We start from the raw sequence: 21,951 nt of genomic DNA on the forward strand, positions 1-21,951 counted from the left end.
TGCACTGTTATTTTGCGTAGCTAACACTCCCCCCCTCTTTTCGCTATTTCCGCGGACGCACAGGAGCATCTACACTCTCTCTTCTTTAATCTAAAGAGGGAGAGATTTAGTTAGGGGGGGTTCTCTCCCCCGAACGGTTTTCTTTTTTTTTTTTTTTTGGGAGAGGGGGGGGCGAACCCTTGTCGTCGACAAAGACTTTGCCCTTCTTCTTTCCTCGCGGCTTGGTTACGCCTACGGGGGTGATCATGTTGAGTTCGGGGATGCCCAATTCCTTTTCTGTGTAGACCCTCTGCTTCTTTTTCTTGTTCTTGTCGAGTCCTGGCAGGTTGGGCCTGCCCTTGATCTGTGTCGCTGGGACTTTGGCTTTGGGCCCGGATTTGCCTTTGGGCTTAGAGATGCCGCCGTCGGAAGACTTTCTCGGGCCCTTGCCGCCACTCGAGCCGCCGGCCTTGGGAGCGGCGTGCTTGTTTTTTATTGTGCGTGTGGGCGCCATTGAGGTGGTTGATGAATGGCAACGACGGGTAGCTGCTTGATGGTGGTTGTCCGACGCTGTGCTTTCAAGCGCAAGCTTCAAAAATTTCGGGAACGGCTTCCTTATCGTGGCTCTTATCGGCCGACATTGGTGGGGCTTTCAGGGGTCTTGGCCGATTTCCTGTCTTCGGCAGGCAATGGATATTCGCACCCCATTTCAAATGCCCGCACCCCGTTCATTTCACTGAGATCCCAGCATTTGTCAATTCCTAAAAACAATTGCACCCAGTTCGACGAAGTCAATTGCGGGTAATTTGTTCATAGGGTTCAACGAATACTGGCATCAGAGGTGTTGCAATGAATGTGGTTGGCCAATGTACATCTTGCCTTGGGGGGTGCGTGTAAGTTTCAGGTGGGGTTTTCTTCCCGCGCAGTTCGCACCAAGCGCGGGGTTGTGGGTTGCTTAAGAGTTGCCCCCGCCGATCGCGGTGGTGAAGCTCAAAATTTCCGAGTGAAGGAAAGTTGATATTTGGAGAATTGGATCCCCTACTTGGTATTATCAGACAGAACCAGAGTAAAGACCAAAATGAGCTCATCACAACCTTCGCCCCGGTGGGCCGCCTTTGCGCGGGACACCAACGAGACCAAGATCCAGATCGCCCTCAACCTCGACGGCGGCGCATTCCCGCCAGACACGGACGCCCGTTTGCAAGTAAGCGGCTCCGATAGCCATGCCGCCCAGTCAAGCAAGTCGCAGACAATCAGCGTCAACACGGGCATCGGCTTCCTCGACCACATGCTGCACGCCCTGGCCAAGCATGCAGGCTGGAGTCTGGCGCTGGCCTGCAAGGGCGATCTGCATAGTGAGTTCACCGTCCCCCTCCCTCCCGTCACCAACCACAAGCAACCTCATACTGACCATCACCCAGTCGACGACCACCACACAGCCGAAGACGTGTGCATCTCGCTCGGGTACGCATTCGCGCAGGCGCTGGGCACGCCCACGGGGCTGGCGCGGTTCGGGTACGCGTACGCGCCTCTAGACGAAGCACTGAGCCGGGCGGTGGTCGACCTGTCGAACCGGCCGTTCTGCGTGGCGGACCTGGGGCTCAAGCGCGAGAAGATCGGCGACCTCAGCACCGAGATGATCCCGCACTGCCTGCAGAGCTTTGCCGGCGCCGCCCGCATCACCCTGCACGTCGACTGCTTGCGCGGCGACAACGACCACCACCGCGCCGAGAGCGCCTTTAAGGCGCTGGCCGTGGCTGTTCGCCAGGCGACGAGCCGCGTTGCGGGGCGGGAGGGGGAGGTGCCGAGTACGAAGGGGACGTTGAGTGTTTAGGCTGCGGGGGTTGTGGGTGGTGGTCTGTGAAGGTTAGGGCGGACGACCGAGGGGTGGTGGCATCGGTTCGGGCTGATGGTTTGAGCGCAGTTGAAGGGGGATGGATGACATATAGATACTTTGGGTATGAGAACGGGATTGGGAATAGAGAAAGATCAAAAACACCTGCTAGCTTATCAGTTGCCTTGTAGCCTAGTAACCCACCATATGGCTAAGGGGGGCTTGGCGGCGCAGAACCCTAGATCATGCTCCGCTTGACTCACTAGCGCCTACAGCCAACGTGTCAAGGCGGTCCATAAAATCTTGGAAGCCGAACAGGAGCGGTCACAGGAGCGGCCTGGCCCTACTCGAACTAACCCGGGCTTACATCAAGAGTAACCAGACCCCGGTTAGAAAATACCCCTGGGTCCATAGTATAGTCGCTGCCATAGTGTAATAGAAGAGCTATGAGGAGGGGACTGGAGCGAGAAAGAGGGAATCTAACAGCCAGAAGATAAAAAGGGGATACTAGAGCAGGATCAGGGGGTAAAAAGGGTGGGGGTACATCAACATGTAAATCTTCACAGCGTGCTAGGGACATGAACGGGGAAGGATAGGGACATGAACGGGGAAGGATAGGGACATGAACGGGGAAGGATAGGGACATGAACGGGGAAGGATAGGGACATGAACGGGGAAGGATAGGGACATGAACGGGGAAGGATAGGGACATGAACGGGGAAGGATAGGGACATGAACGGGGAAGGATAGGGACATGAACGGGGAAGGACATGGTAGAGCTGGGCGTCCTACCAGGACAGACGCACTTGTTAAATTCAATAAAAAAACACGACCTCCAACAAATACAATGGCCCCATAGCTCAATTGGTAGTAGCGTTCGACTCCAGATCGAAAGGTTATCCGTTCAAGTCGGGTTGGGGTCACTCTAATCTTTTCTTGGTTACATCGACGGATCCTCCCGTCGCCATCCTTTTTGCTCCCCACTACGCTAGGTCAGTTGGGAACTGAACTTCTGAGTGAGAACTTCCATTGCTCTAGCAGTACTGTAACGAGGTTCAAGATCCATTGCTCTTCCCAACCTGTTACGAAGAGAAGCGGTGGAAGATCTGCATAACAAAAGAAAATAGGGAAACCCTAGCAATAAAGAGGTAATCTGGAGAGTATAAAAACTCAGGAACCCGGGAATCCAAGGAGTTCCCGCAGGGTTATCTCTTCTTACTCTATCATCATGAAGCCGAGGTTTCCATGAAGATGGAAGAGGGCAACTGATCCGACTCTATGAATACCTGTGTGTCAAACCCCTCGCCGCCGCGAAACTTGACGCCGGCCTGGGCGTGGCGTGGTGGTTATCGGCGCCTTAGCGATTAGCACTTCGCTTCTGGGCAAACCATACATCCTGCGGATAATGTCATAATTCCTCTCCGGGCTTGTGGGAAATCTGTAATGCTGTAGATGGTATTCCCTATATCTCCACGCGTCGCCATCGACGAGCGATTCTCTGACTGCCGAGATCTGGTTGACAGTCGTCTATCCCGAAGAATGTCTGTGATGATCACCGGATGGCACTTCATCGATCGGCCCCTCCGGCATTTTCTCTTGCGCGGAGTCTTCCATTTGAATTTAAATGGATGGTTGGCATAGTTGTGTGGGATATGGAGTGGACAAAAAGACAAAAGAAGTTGGGGACTTTTTGTCAGAACGGTTCCGCGGCCCCACAACAAAGTATGACCTCACACCACTTCCCTAAAATCTCCAGACTGAAAGCGGCCTACGATACAAACCTATGGCACATTCCAGGGGTGCGCAAACGTGAAATCGGGTTGACCAGTTTTATACACTGCATCCTGCCACTGGCGCACCCGCCGATCAAGTGCAACCCGGTTTTCGGCATACAACACCGAATCCCGAGCACCAGCGGAAGCTCAGCTCAGGGAGCTTGCCGCCACAGAGCAACCCTGTAGGGGACCTGTCCTCTGCAGACTAGCTGTAAATTCTTACCTACACGCTCACAAGACGACCAAGTACACCCGGTCAAAGACGGGGAGATAAAACCACCACCTACCATCCCAGCCCGGGCATTGGATTCTCACGCGACCAAATCCCATTCCGGGAACCCCGCACACCCCAGCCAACCCTCCCTCCGCCCTGTCCTAGACGTGATGCGCTCCGCCAACGACACCAAGCACGAGGAGGCGGTCGACGCGTCGTGGGAAGCCTCCCGCGGCGCTGTCGTGGGCGCCGTCAAGTGGGGCCTTGCCACGGCTGTCCTCGGCGGCATCGGGTATGCCATGTCGCCGGTGTATCGGGGGCTCACGATTCAGTTTAAGGTGTACGTTGCCATCTCTCTTCTTTACGAATCACTTTTCTTTTTTCTCCTGATTCTTTTTATCTTCTTTTCTTCCTTCTCATGCATAGCAAGAGAGCCATCGAGGAAGAGGCAAAGCTGATCATGTTGGCAGATACATCCAAATGTCGGGCATGGTACTGGGGAGCATGATCGAGGCGGATTCGAGGTTACGGCAGTACGAGGCGCGGATGAGGGTGCAGAGGCGGTTGGCGAGCGAGCGAGCTTACTGGGAAAGGTTTGAGAAGGAGTACGGAAAGGATGATGATGAATAGAGGGGGGTTCATTGTGGAATGGGAACGGCGCCGTGTATTATGTCAAGAGAGTGTATATATCCCCTTTTTCACGTCCAGCTAATGAAGGCTTCCATTGGGTATCATGATTCCTCGTCTATTTCATCACTTCGTAGCCAGCTCAAACTTCGCCGGGTCCATGTTCAGCTTGCACAGCCGCGCGACACACCCGCTCAGCTGCAACAGCGTCTGCACGCCCTCCAGGATCTTCATATGCGTGAACCCGATTTCCTTGATAAACTCCAGCTTGGCGTGCTCGCTCAGCGTCGGGATGGTTTTGGTGACCTTGAACATGGTGCTGATGATGTCGTGGCTCGAGTAGCCGAGGTCCCACAGCTCGCGGAGCGTGTCGAGCGCCGAGTCGATGTTGCCCTCGTAGCACGCCTTGAGCATGGCCTGCACCTTGATCGGGTGCGGCGAGTCCACCACCTTGAACACGTTGTCGGCCGACACGAACCCGAACCCCGCAAACGTCGACTGTAGGTTGTTGATGGCCTGCCGCATGTCGCCCTCGGCGCTGAACACCAGCGCCGCCAGCCCCTCGTCGTTGTACTCGACTTTCTCCGCCTCGATGATCTGCAGCAGCCGCTTGACCACCTGCGCGTCTGTCAGCTTGGCGTACCGCAGGATGGCGCAGCGTGACTGCAGCGGCTCGATGATCTTGTTGGACTGGTTGCATGCGAAGGCGAAGCGTGTGGTGTTGGAGTAGATCTCCATCGTTCGTCGGAGGGCTTGCTGCGCGCCTGAGGTCATGCTGTCGGCTTCATCGAGGATCACGATTTTGTGTCGCCCTTGCGGGAGGGTGACTTTCTTTTGGGCAAAGCCCTTGATTCGTTGCCGGACGACTTCGATACCTATGGTTGGGTGGTTAGCGGCAGCGACCTGGGAGCATTAGGAGGCGGCATACCTCTCTCGTCACTGGCGTTCAACTCCAACACCGCTTCCTTGTATGAGTCGCCTAGTAATTGCCTCGACAGGCACAGCACGCTGGTCGTCTTGCCAATACCGGGCATGCCCGAGATGATGAGGTGCGGCATGTTGCCATCGCGGGCAATGATCTTTAGCCGCTCGATGGTCTCTGTGTTGCCCACAATGTCGTCGAGAAATACGGGCCTGTATTTCTCAACCCTACTTAGGCGTGAGTGGATTTACCTTTTTGCGAGATCAGAAGGACTCACCAGGGGAGCTCGTAGGTGGGATTGCCGGTCGGATTCGCCGCGTGCGCCTTGTAGGCGGCGGTCGAGGATTCACCCTTTTCTTCGCCTTTTGCTAGCGCCATAGTGACTGAAGTGTTGGCCAAAACCGTGAGAATTTGGGTGGTGAAGTGGTGTGTGCTAGTCTTGTCGGGTGCCTGGAAGCTGGCTTGGAGTTTTAGGACCGCGACGCGTCTAACGCGGTTCTGATTTAAGTGGTTTGCAGGTAACCCTAACCCTCTCTTTACAGCGCGGCGAGGGTCATCCAGCAGCTTCACCATACAGATTGTTTGTGACCATGATTGAGGATAGTTCAAGGTAGTTTTACTGTCTTCGCGCTATCCAAATCTCTTTACTCTAGTATTGCCCATCTAAAGACTCTACTGCCGGTGTTCCACCCTTAACACACCGTCTAAGTGCGATAATCGCCGTTGATAGTACTGTATAATCATGTTAGCCAAAAGTCGAGACGTAATACTTCTTGGTTACTCACATATACTCGTGGCTATAGTCGCAGGTCCAGTAAGTCGCCTGCTTGTCACCCTGCCCCAAGCGGACTAGGATCTCAAGATCCTCGAGTTCCAGAATTTCAGCAGCTCTCGCCTACATCATGTCAGCAGCGAGTCTCGCCCCATAGTCTTCAAGATATCTCACCTCGTCCACCTTCTCCGGCTCCCCGTTGACCAGGAGCTTCAGCTCGGCCGTGCCATCGGTAGGAATAAACGACACATTCGTCTTCTCGGGAGCGATCTCGGGCACATCATTGATGGGTTGCCCCGGCTCCGAAATCAGCGAGTACCCAGTGGCGCACAAGATACGGCCCCAGTTGGCGTCCTTGCCATACAGGGCCGTCTTGACGAGCGGCGACCTGGCAATGGTGCTGGCGATCCGGCGCGCGGCCTCCTCGCTGGCTGACTCGGTCACGCGCACCGTGACAAACTTGGTCGCGCCCTCGCCGTCGCGCACAACCAGCTGGGCCAGCTCGGCCGCAAAGTCGGTCAGCACCGCCCGGAAGGCGTCGTAGTCGGGGGTACCCTCCGCGACCTCCTTGCCGCCTGCGGCGCCGTTGGCAAACAGGGCGACCGTGTCGTTGGTGGAGGTGTCGCCGTCGATGGTGATGCTGTTGAACGAGCGGTCGACGGCGTGCTTGAGCGCCGAGGGGAGGGCGGCCGAGGTGATGGGTGCGTCTGTGGCGATGACGCCCAGCAGCGTGGCCATGTTGGGGTGGATCATCCCCGCGCCCTTGGTCATACCCGCTATCCTGTACTCGACGCCCGGCGAGGAGGGCAGGGCGAAGGTGCGAGACATGAGTTTGGGAAAGGTGTCGGTCGTGCAGATGGCCTTAGCCGCCGCCAGCCAGTGGTCGTGGGAACCCCCAAGGGCGCCGTGCGCGGAAGGGACCTTGTTGAGAATCTTGTCGATGGGGAGCCGCTGGCCGATCACGCCGGTGCTCATGACGATGGTGCTCTCGTTCTGACCAGTGCACTTATCCGCTTCTTGGGCCATTTTGGTGGCATCCTCCAGGCCGCCCTTGCCCGTGACGGCATTGGCGCATCCCGAGTTGATGATGACGCTCTGGATTCCCTGGTTCTTCCTCCTCTCGAGGAGGTTTCGGCTAAAAGTGACGGGAGCCGCTTGGAACTTGTTCTTGGTGAAGACGGCAGCGGCAACACAAGGCGCGTCTGATGTCAACAGAGCCAGGTCCGGCTTCGTCGTGTTACTCGGCTTGACACCAACTATGGTACCAGAAGTCCGGAACCCGAGAGGATAGGTCCCCTTGGTCGGGACATACTTCTTCTTGGCGGCGGGGATGGAGCCGTTGGAGGGTGCAGAATAGGCCCGGGACGGCGTGCGACCAAGTTGACGGGCCAATTGAAGCCGGGGTTGCCTCAATTGATGTAGAAAGAAGCCATTACAACCCGCCATGGCCATCTCCAAATTCTGTCTCTGGAAACTGGTGGTGGGATCAAAAAAGTGGTTGAGTCGCTGTTCTACACATATACAATAAGACTTGGAATGCCCGTCACCGCGCGGAAAGGAAGAAATGTGTTAGCGGGCCCGGAGCTAGCCTGGGACTGTTGTAAAAAATACAAAGAGTGATTGTGTAGGCACCCAAGGCACGGCATACAAAATCTAGACTTTATAACCTCCCATTCTATTCTTTGAGTCATCCTCCCATTTTTCCAGCGGGGATGGCGTCGATGAAATGAAGGAAGGGTCAACGGCTTGTCGATGAAGGGCGTGCTACGGCATTAGCCACAGTGATACCCGACTGAAGGTTGTGGGGTGTGGCTCCGGAACTTTTGCGCCGAGCCGGCCGTGGCTCGCCCCGTTTACTCCACCCAGCCTGCCTCCATAAAAACATTTCTGTTTGCTGCAAATTTCTTCTTTCTTCCATCCTCTGACCAAGCTCCAAAAAGACACGAATCACCAACGGTGTCTCGTGGGAGCCGCGTTTCGTTGACCCGGCCATCTGGGCCTTTCACTGCACCTCCCCCCAAAACCTCCCCTGCCATGCCTTCCTGAGTTTCGCGTTCTGAACTTGGGAGCTTCTCGCGAAAGATCGAGACACCAAACCAAACCGAAAATTCTTCCCCAGCCAGCCCTTGCTTTCTTTCATTCATCACACAACCGCCACCACCATGTCATCAGAAATCATGGACGCCTACTGGGCGGCGCCGCCAATGGCCCGCACGCTAGCGACCGCGATTGTCGTTATGTCGATCCCGGTGCATTTCCAGATGGTGTCGTACGTTTGGTTCTACTTCACCGAGGACACGCTCTTGCGCTTTCCGCCTGAGATATGGCGTCTGGCTACGTGCTTCCTCCTAAGCGGTCCGAAGCTCGGCATCATCATGGACCCCTACTTCGGTATGGGTGCTCCGGCAAATCTCCCAGCGACGAGTGTTGTCTGACTTTGCGAAACAGCCTACCAGTACCTGAAGCAGCTCGAGACGGCGAACTCCAAATTCCCCAGGAAGGAGGACGTTCTCTGGTATCTGATGACCGTCGGCAGCTTCATCATTGTAGGTCCATCTCCTTTTTTCTTCCTCAATTGCAACCCAACACCTCGTATATCTGCCCGCATGGTGCTATTTTCTCAACCATTGCGGTTCCTGGAAACGAGGGAGATCACCCCCGTATGTCGACCGGCCCGTCATTCGCATAATATCAAAGGGTCGGTCGGGGTGCGGGAATGGTGGGATGTCTTATGGATGACTCGGGCGACGCTCTCCGTTCTCCCGGGTGGTTATTTAGCTCCCTACATTATAACGACCAATACTGGGGGTTGTCTCTGATTCCTGCCTCGGCAGTCCATGACGGGAAAGCTAACAGTAAACGCAGCTGCTCAACCGAGTCTTCCTGGGAGGCGGCTTCTTCCTCGATGGACTGCTCATGGCCTTGGCCTACACGGCTAGCCAGGACCAGCGCGGCGCGAAGACGAATTTTTTCTTCTTCACCGTGCCAGCACAAACGGTCCCGTATTGCATGCTCCTCGCGTCGCTCCTCATGAACCCGATGGCCATTCCCCTGCAGATCACAGGCATCGTAGCGGCCCATCTCCACGACTTTCTCTTCCGCCTGTGGCCGGAGTTTGGAGGTGGTCGGAATATTTTGGCGACTCCTGGCTTCGTCTCGTACTTGGTTAAGACCCCTAGAATCCTGGAGCGCGGGTATGGCACGGCCATCCGCCAGCCCACTGCGGCGGGCTCTGGTAGCAGCACGGGGGCGTCGACGGGCTCGGTGCTTCCCGACTCGTGGAAGACGAGGGGCAGTGGACAGCGCCTAGGCGGTAACTGAAGCAGAGTACGCATAGTGTATAACAAATGCAATCCCATCACGCGTCGATTTACACACTTCTTGAGTCTCATTGTGTTGTACGTTGAAACTATCTTGACTTGGGAGGCCGGCTATCGTGTGTGAATCATGTACACCAGCCGATGTTTCCCAATTTGTATCAGACAACTATATCCACGAACCGATCCAGTAGCACCTCTTGAACTCCAGAGCAGAAGCCAGCTCACAACCGTGAAGCCCATGGGGGCCCTGAACCCGGGGAAGTAAAGAACACAAAACGCCAAACACCGCCGTCCAGATCCGATCCCAACCAGTCCCATCCCAAACCCCATACCCCGCCGATACAGAGGGTATCCCCGAGTAAAGCCCAATAAACAAAAAAGGAGTGTGCGCAACGACACCAACAACTACCGGTAATCCACACGAGCTCAAATCACCAGATATCGCTCCCCCGCCCGATCTCAATCTCGGCGTAATGCCGATTCCCCCCATACCCACCCCCGCTATTCCGATCCGACCGTTTCCGCCCATGCTTCTTCCCCTTCTCCTTCTCCTTCCCACCACCACCACTCCCACTCCCCTGCCCACTACCACCATCATGCGCATTCCCCGACAGCGCCCGACTCCGAAACGTCCGCCTGCTCTCACCACCACCACCACCACCACCACTCTCATCCCCATACCCATCCTCCCCACCCCACAAATCATCCGCATCATGGTCGTTGTTGCTCCGCCCCCACCGCGAGCGTGATTGCGACTGGGGCGGCGCCGCCGCCGCTGCCACGGGGGGCGGGTGTACGAGGTGGGGGAAGGCGAGCGGGCCCGAGATGGTGGTGGCTTCCTTGCCGGAGAGGGGCTTATCCGTCTTGCTGCGCTTCATCTGGGCGGTGGTGTCGGCGAGGTTGAGGCGCGGGGGCAGGTAGGCGCGGGGTTTGCGCGTGGTTTGTGGTTGGGGTGCGGGTTGCTGGTGGGGGTGGAGGGGGTGTTGGCTGGCGTCGGTGGAGGAGGCGGAGTGCGGGGGGGAGGTGAGGGAGGGGAGGGTGAGGCTGGGTTGGGAGTTTTGGCGGCTTTGGCTTTGGCTTTGGTTGCTGAGGGGGGCGGACTGGATGGGAAGGCCGAAGGAGGAGTCGGATTCGTGGTGCCGGTGGTTGGGGTTGGTGTTGGTGTTGCTGTAGGTGTGGCTGTCCTGGGAGGTGGTGGTGGTGGAGGTTGTCCGGGCGGTGGCCGCCCCGAGGTAGGCTTGGATCATGGCGTCGGGTGGTTGCGTTTTGGGGTGGGAGCCGCCGGATGGGAATGGCGGGCTTGGGAAGGGTGGTGGTGAGGCGGTAGCGATGGAGCGGTTGCTGGGGGTTGAGGAGCCCCTGACGAGGGCCCGCGGGATGTAAGCTGGGTGGGTGGGCATGGCGCTGGCGGCGTCCGGGGCGCTCATGGGCGAGAAGGAGTAGGATGCCTTCTCTGGCGAGTAAGTGTAGGATGAGGCCTGTTCGCCCTCGTGGTGTTGCGGGTTGTCCATCTTGTAGTCCAGGGTGTAAGTGACGGCGGGGGCCATGTTGCCTCGTAGTCCCCCCTCGTCGAAGCTTTCCGAGTCGGAGTTGTCTTCCCGGTCATAGCGCCGTTGTCGCCGCCAGTAAATCACAAAAAGGGCGGCTGCACCCAGGAAGAGCGCACCGGCGCCGCAAGCAATGCCGGCGATGGCACCGGCGGTGAGGGTGCCGCTGTCATCGTTGGCGTCCCGGGAGAGTATGGGCGAGGCGGGCGAAGCCATGTCGAAAGCACGGGCTCCCGTCAGAGCTGATCCAGTGGTTATGGCTATCCGAGCCCAGCCTGGCTCGGATATCTTGACTCTGATGGTGCCAAGCACCACAGTCGATCGCCGAGAAGTCCGAAACTAACGAACATGGGAAATTGAGAAAGAGGATGGGGCCGTTGGACTGAAATAAGAGGGCCAGAGAGGGCCAGCGAGAGAAGAGATGGGCAGCCACCGGGCCAGGGCTGGACTAGCTGCCGATGCGTGTGTGCAGTTGGTTCCGCTTGCCACCGGGGGTGCGGGCCTGGTTGCACAGTACAGGCCGTGAGAAGGCAACGGAGCAGGCTGCCAGGGAGGCAGTTTGTGAAAACACTGTGCGAGTAAGAATGGTAAATAAATGGCCAGATGGAGGGGTGCAAAAGATGAAATAAAAAGTGATAAACAACCTATCATCCTCACATTGTAAGCCACATCAAGCAGCATTTAGAGAGTCGCACTCAACCATCTCCCATCTCGTCCAGCACCACGTCTTCATCTTTTTGTCTCTCATCCCTTCTTTACTCACCCGTCACTTTCACCGTACTCCCACACTCTCCCGCACCCTCAGCTGCGGCTGTTGCCCTCAATCGCTGGTCGCACTGGGCCAGCTGCAGAGGCAGCCTTGGACCCTTTCCGAGGACCATCGGGCAGGCCCAGGTCAGCGCGGGGGCCAAGGCTGCCGCCAATCACATCGAGAACACAGACGCGACAATATGCAAGCAAGCAGAGACAAGAGGAAAGAGGGTGGGTGAGACGGGTCCAGCATTCATCGGCAGCCAATGGTAACGCGCCCATGTTTCGTTTGGCTGGCGCGTAAACTGCATGAGGTGGGCCGACGGAAGGTCCCGATGCCGTCTGACTGGCCAGACAAGCGAAACCCTGGAAGATCATCGCAGATCCACTGCAATCCGCTGAGAGGTGTGCAAGCTCCAGGTGGCCAATCGGGAGAGCAGGCCGTTCGGGCCAGGCAAACAAGCTTCCACACCATTCCTCTCGCCGTGTTATTCCCCACCACCGTTCGTCCAATGCCGACTTGTCCTTCTTGATGGCCGCCTTCTGAACAGAAGCCAAGACGTGATGGAAGCAATGCCGCGGCCGCCTCCGCACTTGGTTGTCTCGTTTATGATTCCCATCATCATGAGACTTGTTTCCTAGAAGGCGAAGAGAAAGCCTTGGCCTTTTAAACTCTAACGCCCAGAACAGAGGCCGCACTAAAACCCCGCCGCTAGTTACCTGCCGAAGCTACTAACTACACAGTACCTAGTGCCAGAATTAACCATCTCGCTCTCCCTCATCTCCACTCACTTATCCTCTCAACCTTTCTCATTACCGCCCACGCACGCATATGCCGGCGCAGCGACTGGCAGCCACGCCCAAAACCAGCATCATAACAATGCCTCCGTCTTATGGAGCCAACGGCGACCTCACAAGGCAAAAAGCCATAGTTTTCGGTGGGCAGGTAATTTAGTAGGGTGACGCCCGGCGCTAAGAACCAGTCTGTCGGGAACGTCCTTCCCGTGTTCCCCGCCCCTCGCACAGTTCAGAATCAAGCCTTGCCCAGTTGTCGCCATCACTTCATCCGCTCGAATTGCCGCTTGGCGTTTCCCAGTTTGTCAGCGACGTGATGGTCGGTTCCTGTCGGCGGTTCGTTGCCATACTTCCCACATACGTACTGTGTGTATGTACACTTGAGGCCACTTCATCGAGCTCCGGAAACTACCGGATATGGTCTTCGGCCGTATCTGGATGGATGCCATTGTGTAACCATCCCGGGAAATGCACTCATGGTCTTTGTGGAACACCAGCAGGGCTTGACTCCTATCCCGTCATTGATTCTCCCTTACTGTGCAGAGTGCCACTGCAGGCCGGCGATGGAGTGCCTGGGATGTCTGGGGCGAACCGCGCGGTCTTTCTGATCCTGCGGGGCTTTCATGGAGGCTGTTCTCCCACGATTTACCGCTCACCGAGATCAAAAGTGAAGTTGACCGAGATCCCAGAGGGTAGCACTCTTACTTTATGGTATCCAACGTTTCAGTCAGGCAAAGGAAAGAAAGGACAAACGGAAGTAATAGAACATTTTATACTCATCTTCTAAACGTTCTTTGCTCCTCGCTACCCTCCAGTCTCCTTTTCGTTCTCTTCGCTCCCCTCCTCGTCTACCCCTATTCTCCCAACCCACACACCCCTGCCAGGCATCCCGTTTTGACAAACAAGTTTGGGTTGAGCTGTCGTCATACCCGAGAGACTCTTGGATCTTCACTTTGATCCCGTGTTTCATACCGGATGGCTGCAGCCACATGGCAGCCCTCGCTCGGCTCGGCGCTTGGTACCTGCAGCTGCTGGTTAAGTCGTCAGGCCGCCGAATGCGGGCCGAACAGTAACACTCGGTTTACGACCTCGGTTCCCTGAGGCCGGCGGCGCTAAAGAAACACATTTGTTCGCACAGCACAGCAAGCAACGTCCTCGCCTGTCCTTGTCAAACAACCAACATGGGTCCGGCATTACACCCGAGAGTGTTGGATCGGAGTGTCTTGTGTACAGACCTAAAGGTCTTGTCCCACTTGAGTTTCCGACGAGACTCACTCACACAGTGGCTTCTCATATTGAGCGAAGTCTAGTTAAGCCCAGCCTAGGACCACGACATCATCGAAGAGCAGAATCTAAATAAGGTGACTTGTTAAAAGTACCACGCGTTCCTAGCTATAGGCCTTTGAGTTCCAGCTAACTTCCGGGTGACAATAACCCCAGCATCCTCTTGTTTGCGTACACATGTCGAATCCACAACTGTGGTTTATGGGGCATTGCGGGTGTTGTTTGCAAAGACTGTCGTGAGATGTGTCGTCAGCTTCCTCTACCCAACATCCTGAAAACTTTCAGCGACATCGGGGAGTGGCATCGGACAGACCAACGCCAAGTGTCTGTTGACCTGGTTCAAAACCGTGTTTGCTCTAATGCGAGACCCACGAGGAAACGTTCAGTAGCATGATCGGAAGTCCTGGCTCCGAAGTAAACGACAATTTCGAGGGTTTCCTTTCCCCTGAAACTAAAACACCATCATGATTGTAAGTCGGTCTCAGAAGGCATAACTCGGAGATAGACATCAGAAGGGGCTCAAGAAAAGAAAGCACCTGGCCGAGACTCGTGGTTACTCAGCGTTTGGCAGGCTCGGTCTATGCAGGAAGCCTAGGCAATCTCGATAAAGTACTTGACAGAGCCCATCCTTGCCTGTGTTCAACTCCATGTTTCACCCGTTGATACGAGGCACCGTCGTGAAAATGCCGGAGGCAATGCGTCTCTGATCGTCGGTCCGCTGGTTAGCCACATTGCAGTGTAGTGAGGTTCTCGAGGGAGTATAAAACCAGCCCGTCCGTTATGCCTGGAAAAGAATAGACACATTTCAGCGGACAGGCTCTCCGGCCACCACGTCGGCGACAGCACATCTGGCTGGCTCCTGCTTATCTTCGACTGCGTCAACGTCTTAACATTGTTTTGCATCTTCAACGACCAGAAGCCACCTCGCGATGCGTCTCCTCCCCTTCTTCGTCCCCTTGGCCGCCGCCGAAACCCTCGGCTCATGGACCATCTCGGCCCTCTCCCGCCGTATGTCAAGTCCGCTCACTCTCCTTCACCCCAACCATCTCAATCCTCCCCACTCCCCAATCAACTCACAAAAGGAACACAACTAACGCCCCGATTTCACACCCCACAGAATGCACCCCCTCCAACACAGCCTGCACCTACACCCTGACCCTCACCACCCCTTTCACCTCCACCTTCCCCGACCAGCAACAGCAACTCCAACAACAACAACAAACCTGCACCTTCACTATTACCTCCCCCGACACCGACCCAAACGCAGCCCCATCCTCAACCCCCGCCAGCCACACCTCCTTCACCGCCATCCCCTGCCACAACAGCCCCAACCCCGACAACACCCCCAACCTTAACACCCCCACCAATAACCCCAATTTCAAATCCACATACAGATACACACTCAACGGCGGCTGGGACCGCAGCTACACCTTCCTCACCCTGGTTCCCACCGACACCACCGACGGCAGCCATGCCTTTTTCGGGTATACCGAGGACGAGCTTGTGGGGGGGAGGGTGGTGGGGGTGAAGGAGGGGGTTGTTTATCGCGGGTGGGGTACCGAGTCTGAGTTTGAGGGTTCTGAGGCTGAGGGTTCTGAGCTTGGAGGTTCTGAGTTAGAAAGGGTTGGGGAGGGGGTGGGTGTGGATGTGGGTGTGGGTGTGGGTGGTTCTGGTGTTGAGGGGGGTTATGAGGAGGGTGGTGGTGGTGGTGGTGGTAGTATTGGGGCGGTTCTGCGTAAGAAACGGGATGATGGCCGGGGGAGGGTGCGTGCCGGGATGGGGGTGATGTCGGAGGGGAAGGGGAAGGAGATGGCCGGGGGGGGAGTGGAGAGGATCGGGAAGAGGGCTAGCGAGGAGGAGGGGAAGAAGTGGCAGATCAAGGGGCTGGCACGGTGTGAGTTTATTTGTTTCTGCCATCTTCCCCTCGCTGTGTCACGGCTGACAATACCTCAACAGTCCCCGACCAGGGCGCCAACACGACAACCTGGCAGTTCACGATCGTGCACACCGGCGGCAAGGAAACGCACTGCTCGCCGACGTCGCCCACCAGCGACCCCGTCGGCAGCTTCTACGGCATCCCCTGTGGTACGAACGACGGCGCGGACTTCAAAGCTTCGTGGGGGTACAACAGCGACTCTGACAGTGCCGTCATGACGCTGTGTTAGTAAGTGCCCCCTCAGACCACGCCGTCACTACCTACAATCTACAGAAACAGAGTTCTAACCATGACTAGCGTGCCACACGGAACAGACGCGTGGTTCGGGTTCGAGCAGGTCTCTCACAACCAGTGGCTTGGCGATTCTAAAAAGGAGCCCGTCTTTTATACGGGTTGCGGTTGAGGAGCAAAGCTGCGAGACGAGAGTCGAGAGTATTGAAGCACAAGGAGGCGCCTGTTGACTGACGTGGTTCTGAGGGAACTCCTTCCAGCCTGTCAGATTCTTTAGAACCTACGCAATGAGTTCTGTATGGGCGGTCAAGGCAAAAATCATTCGCTTGTCTATGGCTCTAATCTCGACAAGAAGGTATGAAGATGAACAAAACCCGGATAATTAGAACCCTCTGTCCGTGTGAGAAATCCCGCACCGGAGTGACGCAGGCAGCCTAGCCTGGCACAAGGTAATTATTCCTCGGCCTGTCGGTTCGGGCTGCCTCTCACTCAGGCTTCCGCCCATAGACAACCACCCTGTAGATCCAATGGTTAGCACGGCTCGTATATGACTCGGAAACGAGACTTACATGGGCCAATAAGCATGTATGCTTCGGTCCTTCAAGTCCTTCCGGACACCGACCAGAAAGGTTTCCACCTCGGTGGCCGACCAGCCCAGGATATTGGTGAAGAGCATTATACTGACCCCCTGGATACCGGAAAGAATGTTCTCCGAGGACCAAGCGCCTGTTAGCGGGTTAGTGAGAATCGTCTAAGTCGGTATGACTCTCCTACCTATCTCCTTGTGCTTGCTATCCTTGGCCCATGTGTTGATAGGCCACTTGTACTCAGTTTGGACCACATCCTGGAACCCGGCATCCAGTAGCTGCTGCTTGTATGAAGCTGCCGACTTCATGGAGGCCCCATGCTTCTCGCTTGCCTCGACCAGATAGCGGTTCCACTGCGCAAGCGGGGAACCCTCTGGTAAGCTGCCGTCATCGCATGATAGCGGCAAGACATCGGCCAGCTCGGCGTAGCCGCCCGGATTTAGGTACCTGAACGAGAACGTGAGTGTTAGCGAGGGGCTCTCCTAGACAGCGTAGATTGGTGTAATGAGAAATAGAAGCTCACTGGTAGAATTGCCCAATTAGCCTAGGCCAGTTTTTGATGGACCCCGTTAGCATGCGGGCATATATGAAGTCGAACTTGGTTGCGAAAGCCCAGTCGCTCTCGAGGTCGTCAACGAAAAATTCGGCATTGGGCGGGACGCTAGCTTCGTAAGCTTGATTACGGGTAGCGGTACGAGTAACTCACAAGGACGGTTGGATGGGGCTCAAATCAACGCCGACGACCTGGCAACGGTGAGTGGGCGATCCTATCACGCGGGGGGGCATAGAACACATACCGCTACATCGGGATGTTCGTCGGCTGGGGAGGGTTAGCAGCCTGCAATCAACATCAACACGGGGGAACGCACCAAATTCTATGGCCCAGATGCCGGTCCCAGTGCCGGCATCGAGAACTCGGTTGAGCGGCTTGTCCTTTCCAGCAGGCGAGAGAAACAGATGGTTGTCTTGACACAGAAGGAAGAGGTTGTGCTGGAGGTCTGGGTGCCAGTGAGCACGGTGAAGGCGGTTCCGCAGCCGTGGCGCTGACTTACCTAGGCGCTCATTCTCTGTCTAATTTGGAACCGTCAGCAGGTGAGGTTGAATGAAAAGTGGAAGTGTTTTACAACTTACTTCGTCATTGGGCAGGAAGTACGCGGCTTCTATGGGTTGTGGAACGTGTCAGCCAACTGGGTGCACAGCTGCATCCCGAAATAGCACTGACCGCTTGCCCGATAGGCATGGTAAGTACGGCCATTCTCCTCGCGGAACTTGAAGATGCTTGACGAGACGGATGTTGTGTCGCTCACACCGGTCTAAAAGCAGTAAGCACAACACATCCGAGCACATGCGCCAGCATGGATCAACAGGCTAGCTTACCGTGCTGAAAAGGGAGTCGACGTCGCTGTCACGCTCATCATCCTGTATATCACATCAAGATATCAGCGCTGTTCCCCTCCTTATCATGAGGTCGCTCACATCGGCTTCAAGAGGCCCAGTGTTGCCCGGTGGGCTCGCCGCGGACTGCGGGCTAACGGGGCCGGGCGAACCGGAGGCGGCCCGTGGTGGAGACGCTTTCGTAGCGCTGCCAGGGCTGGTGGGGCTTTTGGAGCCTTTCCGAGACGAGTCGCCCATGATCAACAACAAGGGGCTCCCTAGATGACGTCTTATTGAGCGCGTCGCAATGATTCAATACCGGCTATGGAATTGAATCCGAAAGATGGAGCGGTCGAGACGGGCGGCGGGCGGTGGGAGAACCGGACACATTTGAGTGAGCATCGATGGCGTGTTGAGGTCAAGGGCTTTTCTGAGTTGCAGGCTCGGCTGCAGATTGCAGGCCCGCAGCGGGTGGCTTTCCCGGCTCTTTCATCCGGTAGGGAGGGGTCGCCAATGGAGGGACCAGAACGTGGCCAGGTTCATGCGGGAACCAGGCATTGGTGCGTGGGGTTTGGCCGAGACTGCGACGTGTTGGTTTGAGATGCAGCATTTTTTGCAGGGAAACCAGGGAAAATTGGGAGAGACGTGCGTGGGGAGACACGGAGAGGTGCCGAGGAGGATGGGATTGCAGAAAAGAACCCCCAAGAGCTAGCCCGTTTGCGGGTAACTCTTCGTGCCTTCTCGTCAGGGAGTTGACAATATCACACCCCACAAGTTCTGGGCCGTCAGGTACCGAACGATACGGTAATTTATACATCCCCGATTGCGAATTGCTGGTCCACTTGATGTTTTTGGCTTCGTGTTACATCGTCCGATCTTGCCTTGAACTGCGCCTCACCTTCGATACTGACGCCGTAGAAACAAGATAAAAATACCCGCGCTTGTATTTTGGGACAACGCGTCTTATCCCGTCTATTGTGGACAAAATAGGGGTTATTCGCCTTAGAATATCCCACCTTCCTGGCTCCCCGCACGAAGTCTATTCATGCCCAACCTATACTTCACATCCTGTTACGCATCCTCTTACGTGTATTAGTAGTTACCGTCGACGGCAACATGAGGATCGGGTGTCTCCAGTTCGCACCAAAAGTGGGCGATGTACCAAACAACATTACGCGAGCCGAAACCGTCCTCTCAAGGGCAGACCCGGCCGACCGGGAGAATCTGGACCTCCTCGTTCTCCCCGAGATGGCATTTAGCGGTATGCGCATTTCTAGGCTCAGACGAGCAAGTACCTGACTGACTGGCCCTGTCAGGCTACAACTTCAAATCAAAAGAGCACATCTTGCCGCATCTTGAACCAACTGCGTCCGGTGTGAGCTCGCAATGGGCACGCACTACTGCACGGAAGTACAGCTGTACCGTTGCCGTCGGGTATCCGGAAAAGGCCGAGAGAGTGGGGGCTAAACCAAAGTACTACAACTCGCTAGTTGTAGTCGACAATAACGGTGAGAAGCTGGCCGATTACAGCAAGTCATTCCTGTACTATACAGACGCCACATGGGCCGACGAGGGGCGGGGCTTCTATGGGGGAAATCTGGGCCACCTGGGGCAGACTGCCTTGGGGATATGTATGTGATACCGTGATGCCGTTCCCCGCAGAAACCTTGTACTGACAACATAACCCAGGCATGGATATCAAGTAAGTATACTAAGAGTATACCATGCCGGGACCCGGCTGACAATGTAGTCCCTACAAATTCGAAGCACCCTGGGACGCCTACGAATTCGCCTTCCACATCCTGCGCGTGCGGGCGAACCTCGTCATCCTCTCCACGGCATGGCTGACCAACGACGAGCAACACGCCTTCTTGTCCAACCCAGAAGCGCCAGACATGAGCACACTCGCCTACTGGGTCGCGAGACTCGAACCAGTGATCCGGGCGCACAGCTCCGAGGAGACCATCGTGGTGTTCGCCAACCGCAGCGGCGTCGAAGACGAGGCCACATACGCCGGCAGCAGCACCGTCATCGGGATCAAGGACGGCGAGGTCACCGTGTACGGCATCCTCGGGCGCGGTGTCGAGGAGCTGCTGGTCGTCGACACCGACAACCCCCCATTCGGGAAGCTCGTCAACCGCAGCGAGGTGCCGGTGCCCGGCGAACCGGGCGCTCCTCCAGCACCACCGCCCGCAAAACAAGAAGAGGACCCAAAGGACGACGGTCCGCCGAAGGGCGCTGCCCCGGGCGCCGGTGGCGCGGGTTACGTCGATTCACCGACGCTGCCCTCAGGCTTCGCGCCGCGGACCTCAAACCACAACCACAACCACAAAACACACCACCACACCACCCCAACAACACCAATACCAACACCAACCTCCCAACCAAAACCGCCGACCCCACACCCGACCCAAGCTCTCCCTCCAAACCAACCTCCCCATCCCATCCCCCGCCGCGCTACCCTCACCCGACAGCGACAACGACAACGGCACGCGCTCACTATCAGCCATCCCGATCTTCGTCGACGTCTACACACCCGACGAGCCCGACGAGTCCGACCAAACCAACGGCGGACCTGCCTGGCGGGAGGATGGGACGGTCCGGTTTGGGTTTGACGACGCCCTCTCGCCGTGGAGTGTGGCGAGTTGGTGCTCGGGTTCGGTAGTGTCGTCGCCTTTGGGGTCGCATTGTGGGGGGTTGATACGTGTGGCGGCGAGTCCGAGTGTTTTTGGAGGGGGGCTGTTGGGGGGAGGAGGGGTTTGTGTTTGAGGTTTGAAGGGTGGGGATGGTATTTTGGGTGGGTGGATGATGATATGATCTGCTGTTGGGAAATGGGCATTTGGGTTGTTATGTGTGTGTGTGTATGTGTGTGCATGACTGGCGTTGCGGGTTAGGTTGTATGGGATAGGGGTATGATAGGGGCGTGGTGGCAAAATGAATGAGCTCGATCAAGAAGAATCGTTGGGAGGCTCACTACTTGGATAGGTCATGGTGTTCAATTGTGCTGGAATGTTCGTGGGACAAAAAAGTATGACTCGACTATGGCAAAAAGTAAATAAACCCCCCTATAACACCCCTGAAATGCCAGAAGGTGAACCAAAAGATAAGTCTAGCACCAGCTCGTTTCGATCGAGCGACCTCCGGGTTATGAGCCCGGCGCTCTTCCCCTGAGCTATGGTGCTTGTTAACTGCGTTTCTTGTTAGAATCGACTTGCGGCGGAGGGGTATATCTGCTTGCAAAAGTCCTCAATTTCTTTGTTGGAAACCGCGGTTGAGGACGGGAGTGGGTCATGATAGGGCTGTGGAACCCAATCACAGCCAGTCATTCACAGCAGCCCTGGACCCACTTCTAGGCGCTCCAGGTTCATGGCGAACTTACAAGATTGAGGACGGAAGGAGCTCAGGCAAGGGTGAGATTTGGGGGCGGGCAGAACAGAAGAGACGGGTAACTGAAATGAAACGATACTAAAAAAAACGAGAAAAATGGGAAAGAAAAGAAACTAAAAAAAATAGGCAAGAAAAGAAATGTTCAATGATATCGAGCTAACCACCTAGGCAAGCAGTACATACCATGCAAGACGCCTGCAAGCTCCGCTCAAAAGAGCCTCTCGCCAACCACAAGGCATTTTGGTCAAGGCACGAGAGTTTTGTGATGGACTCAAACCCCAAATTCGCATTCCACACTAGATAGTCATACACACTTTACGATGTTTCTCTACACCCAACACAAATACACGCTCAACAATGCGGACCGCCTGACCAAGACCCTTCACCAACCCGCCATGTATGCCCCTTCCCCAATGCATGCGCCGTCACCCCCAGACCCTATATCTAAATTACAAGAAGATAATACAACTCACCAAGCGATACACAGCTCACAACAAACCGCACACAAGAAATAAAAGAACTCCCCAGCCAGCCAGCCACCGTAACATAACAAAGCCCACATGCATCCTCCTTACCACACCACTTATCCCTCAACCCCCAACCCTACCCCCTCACCC

At 56.0% G+C, this 21,951-nt stretch overlaps 10 protein-coding genes and 2 non-coding genes across 12 annotated transcripts; 6 read left to right on the forward strand and 6 right to left on the reverse strand.

The window, feature by feature from the left end:
- Positions 1–85: 85 nt before the first annotated feature.
- On the reverse strand, positions 86–493 carry CHGG_02623 (uncharacterized protein; the record flags this gene model as incomplete). Its single annotated transcript, XM_001229138.1, has 2 exons — positions 86–90; positions 178–493. 2 exons carry the CDS (start codon positions 491–493, stop codon positions 86–88), a joined length of 321 nt encoding a protein of 106 aa, XP_001229139.1.
- A 564-nt stretch (positions 494–1,057) lies between these two features.
- Positions 1,058–2,191, forward strand: CHGG_02624 (imidazoleglycerol-phosphate dehydratase; the record flags this gene model as incomplete). Its single annotated transcript, XM_001229139.1, has 3 exons — positions 1,058–1,334; positions 1,401–1,787; positions 2,187–2,191. 3 exons carry the CDS (start codon positions 1,058–1,060, stop codon positions 2,189–2,191), a joined length of 669 nt encoding a protein of 222 aa, XP_001229140.1.
- Positions 2,192–2,662: 471 nt separating this feature from the next.
- CHGG_11253 lies at positions 2,663–2,736 on the forward strand. Its single transcript has one exon. It is a non-coding gene; the product is annotated as a tRNA-Trp (tRNA).
- A 1,236-nt stretch (positions 2,737–3,972) lies between these two features.
- On the forward strand, positions 3,973–4,432 carry CHGG_02625 (uncharacterized protein; the record flags this gene model as incomplete). The annotated part of the gene is made up of 2 exons (XM_001229140.1): positions 3,973–4,142; positions 4,273–4,432. The coding sequence occupies 2 exons, from the start codon at positions 3,973–3,975 to the stop codon at positions 4,430–4,432; spliced, it is 330 nt and encodes a 109-aa protein (XP_001229141.1).
- Positions 4,433–4,555: 123 nt separating this feature from the next.
- On the reverse strand, positions 4,556–5,729 carry CHGG_02626 (uncharacterized protein; the record flags this gene model as incomplete). The annotated part of the gene is made up of 3 exons (XM_001229141.1): positions 4,556–5,304; positions 5,358–5,578; positions 5,629–5,729. 3 exons carry the CDS (start codon positions 5,727–5,729, stop codon positions 4,556–4,558), a joined length of 1,071 nt encoding a protein of 356 aa, XP_001229142.1.
- A 326-nt stretch (positions 5,730–6,055) lies between these two features.
- On the reverse strand, positions 6,056–7,575 carry CHGG_02627 (uncharacterized protein; the record flags this gene model as incomplete). The annotated part of the gene is made up of 3 exons (XM_001229142.1): positions 6,056–6,083; positions 6,137–6,246; positions 6,298–7,575. The coding sequence occupies 3 exons, from the start codon at positions 7,573–7,575 to the stop codon at positions 6,056–6,058; spliced, it is 1,416 nt and encodes a 471-aa protein (XP_001229143.1).
- A 710-nt stretch (positions 7,576–8,285) lies between these two features.
- On the forward strand, positions 8,286–9,444 carry CHGG_02628 (uncharacterized protein; the record flags this gene model as incomplete). Its single annotated transcript, XM_001229143.1, has 3 exons — positions 8,286–8,514; positions 8,572–8,669; positions 8,989–9,444. The coding sequence occupies 3 exons, from the start codon at positions 8,286–8,288 to the stop codon at positions 9,442–9,444; spliced, it is 783 nt and encodes a 260-aa protein (XP_001229144.1).
- Positions 9,445–9,874: 430 nt separating this feature from the next.
- On the reverse strand, positions 9,875–11,871 carry CHGG_02629 (uncharacterized protein; the record flags this gene model as incomplete). Its single annotated transcript, XM_001229144.1, has 2 exons — positions 9,875–11,283; positions 11,754–11,871. 2 exons carry the CDS (start codon positions 11,869–11,871, stop codon positions 9,875–9,877), a joined length of 1,527 nt encoding a protein of 508 aa, XP_001229145.1.
- A 2,877-nt stretch (positions 11,872–14,748) lies between these two features.
- Positions 14,749–16,158, forward strand: CHGG_02630 (uncharacterized protein; the record flags this gene model as incomplete). Its single annotated transcript, XM_001229145.1, has 4 exons — positions 14,749–14,827; positions 14,937–15,713; positions 15,776–15,941; positions 16,029–16,158. The coding sequence occupies 4 exons, from the start codon at positions 14,749–14,751 to the stop codon at positions 16,156–16,158; spliced, it is 1,152 nt and encodes a 383-aa protein (XP_001229146.1).
- A 317-nt stretch (positions 16,159–16,475) lies between these two features.
- Positions 16,476–18,205, reverse strand: CHGG_02631 (uncharacterized protein; the record flags this gene model as incomplete). The annotated part of the gene is made up of 9 exons (XM_001229146.1): positions 16,476–16,502; positions 16,556–16,695; positions 16,761–17,020; positions 17,097–17,247; positions 17,443–17,644; positions 17,705–17,733; positions 17,796–17,886; positions 17,951–17,992; positions 18,050–18,205. 9 exons carry the CDS (start codon positions 18,203–18,205, stop codon positions 16,476–16,478), a joined length of 1,098 nt encoding a protein of 365 aa, XP_001229147.1.
- An 858-nt stretch (positions 18,206–19,063) lies between these two features.
- On the forward strand, positions 19,064–20,716 carry CHGG_02632 (uncharacterized protein; the record flags this gene model as incomplete). Its single annotated transcript, XM_001229147.1, has 4 exons — positions 19,064–19,208; positions 19,438–19,582; positions 19,698–20,100; positions 20,240–20,716. The coding sequence occupies 4 exons, from the start codon at positions 19,064–19,066 to the stop codon at positions 20,714–20,716; spliced, it is 1,170 nt and encodes a 389-aa protein (XP_001229148.1).
- Positions 20,717–21,057: 341 nt separating this feature from the next.
- CHGG_11267 lies at positions 21,058–21,129 on the reverse strand. The gene has a single exon. It is a non-coding gene; the product is annotated as a tRNA-Met (tRNA).
- Positions 21,130–21,951: the final 822 nt, after the last annotated feature.

Source organism: Chaetomium globosum, genomic scaffold (assembly GCF_000143365.1).
Source record: "Chaetomium globosum CBS 148.51 scaffold_2 genomic scaffold, whole genome shotgun sequence".
NCBI classification, from domain to species: domain Eukaryota; kingdom Fungi; phylum Ascomycota; class Sordariomycetes; order Sordariales; family Chaetomiaceae; genus Chaetomium; species Chaetomium globosum.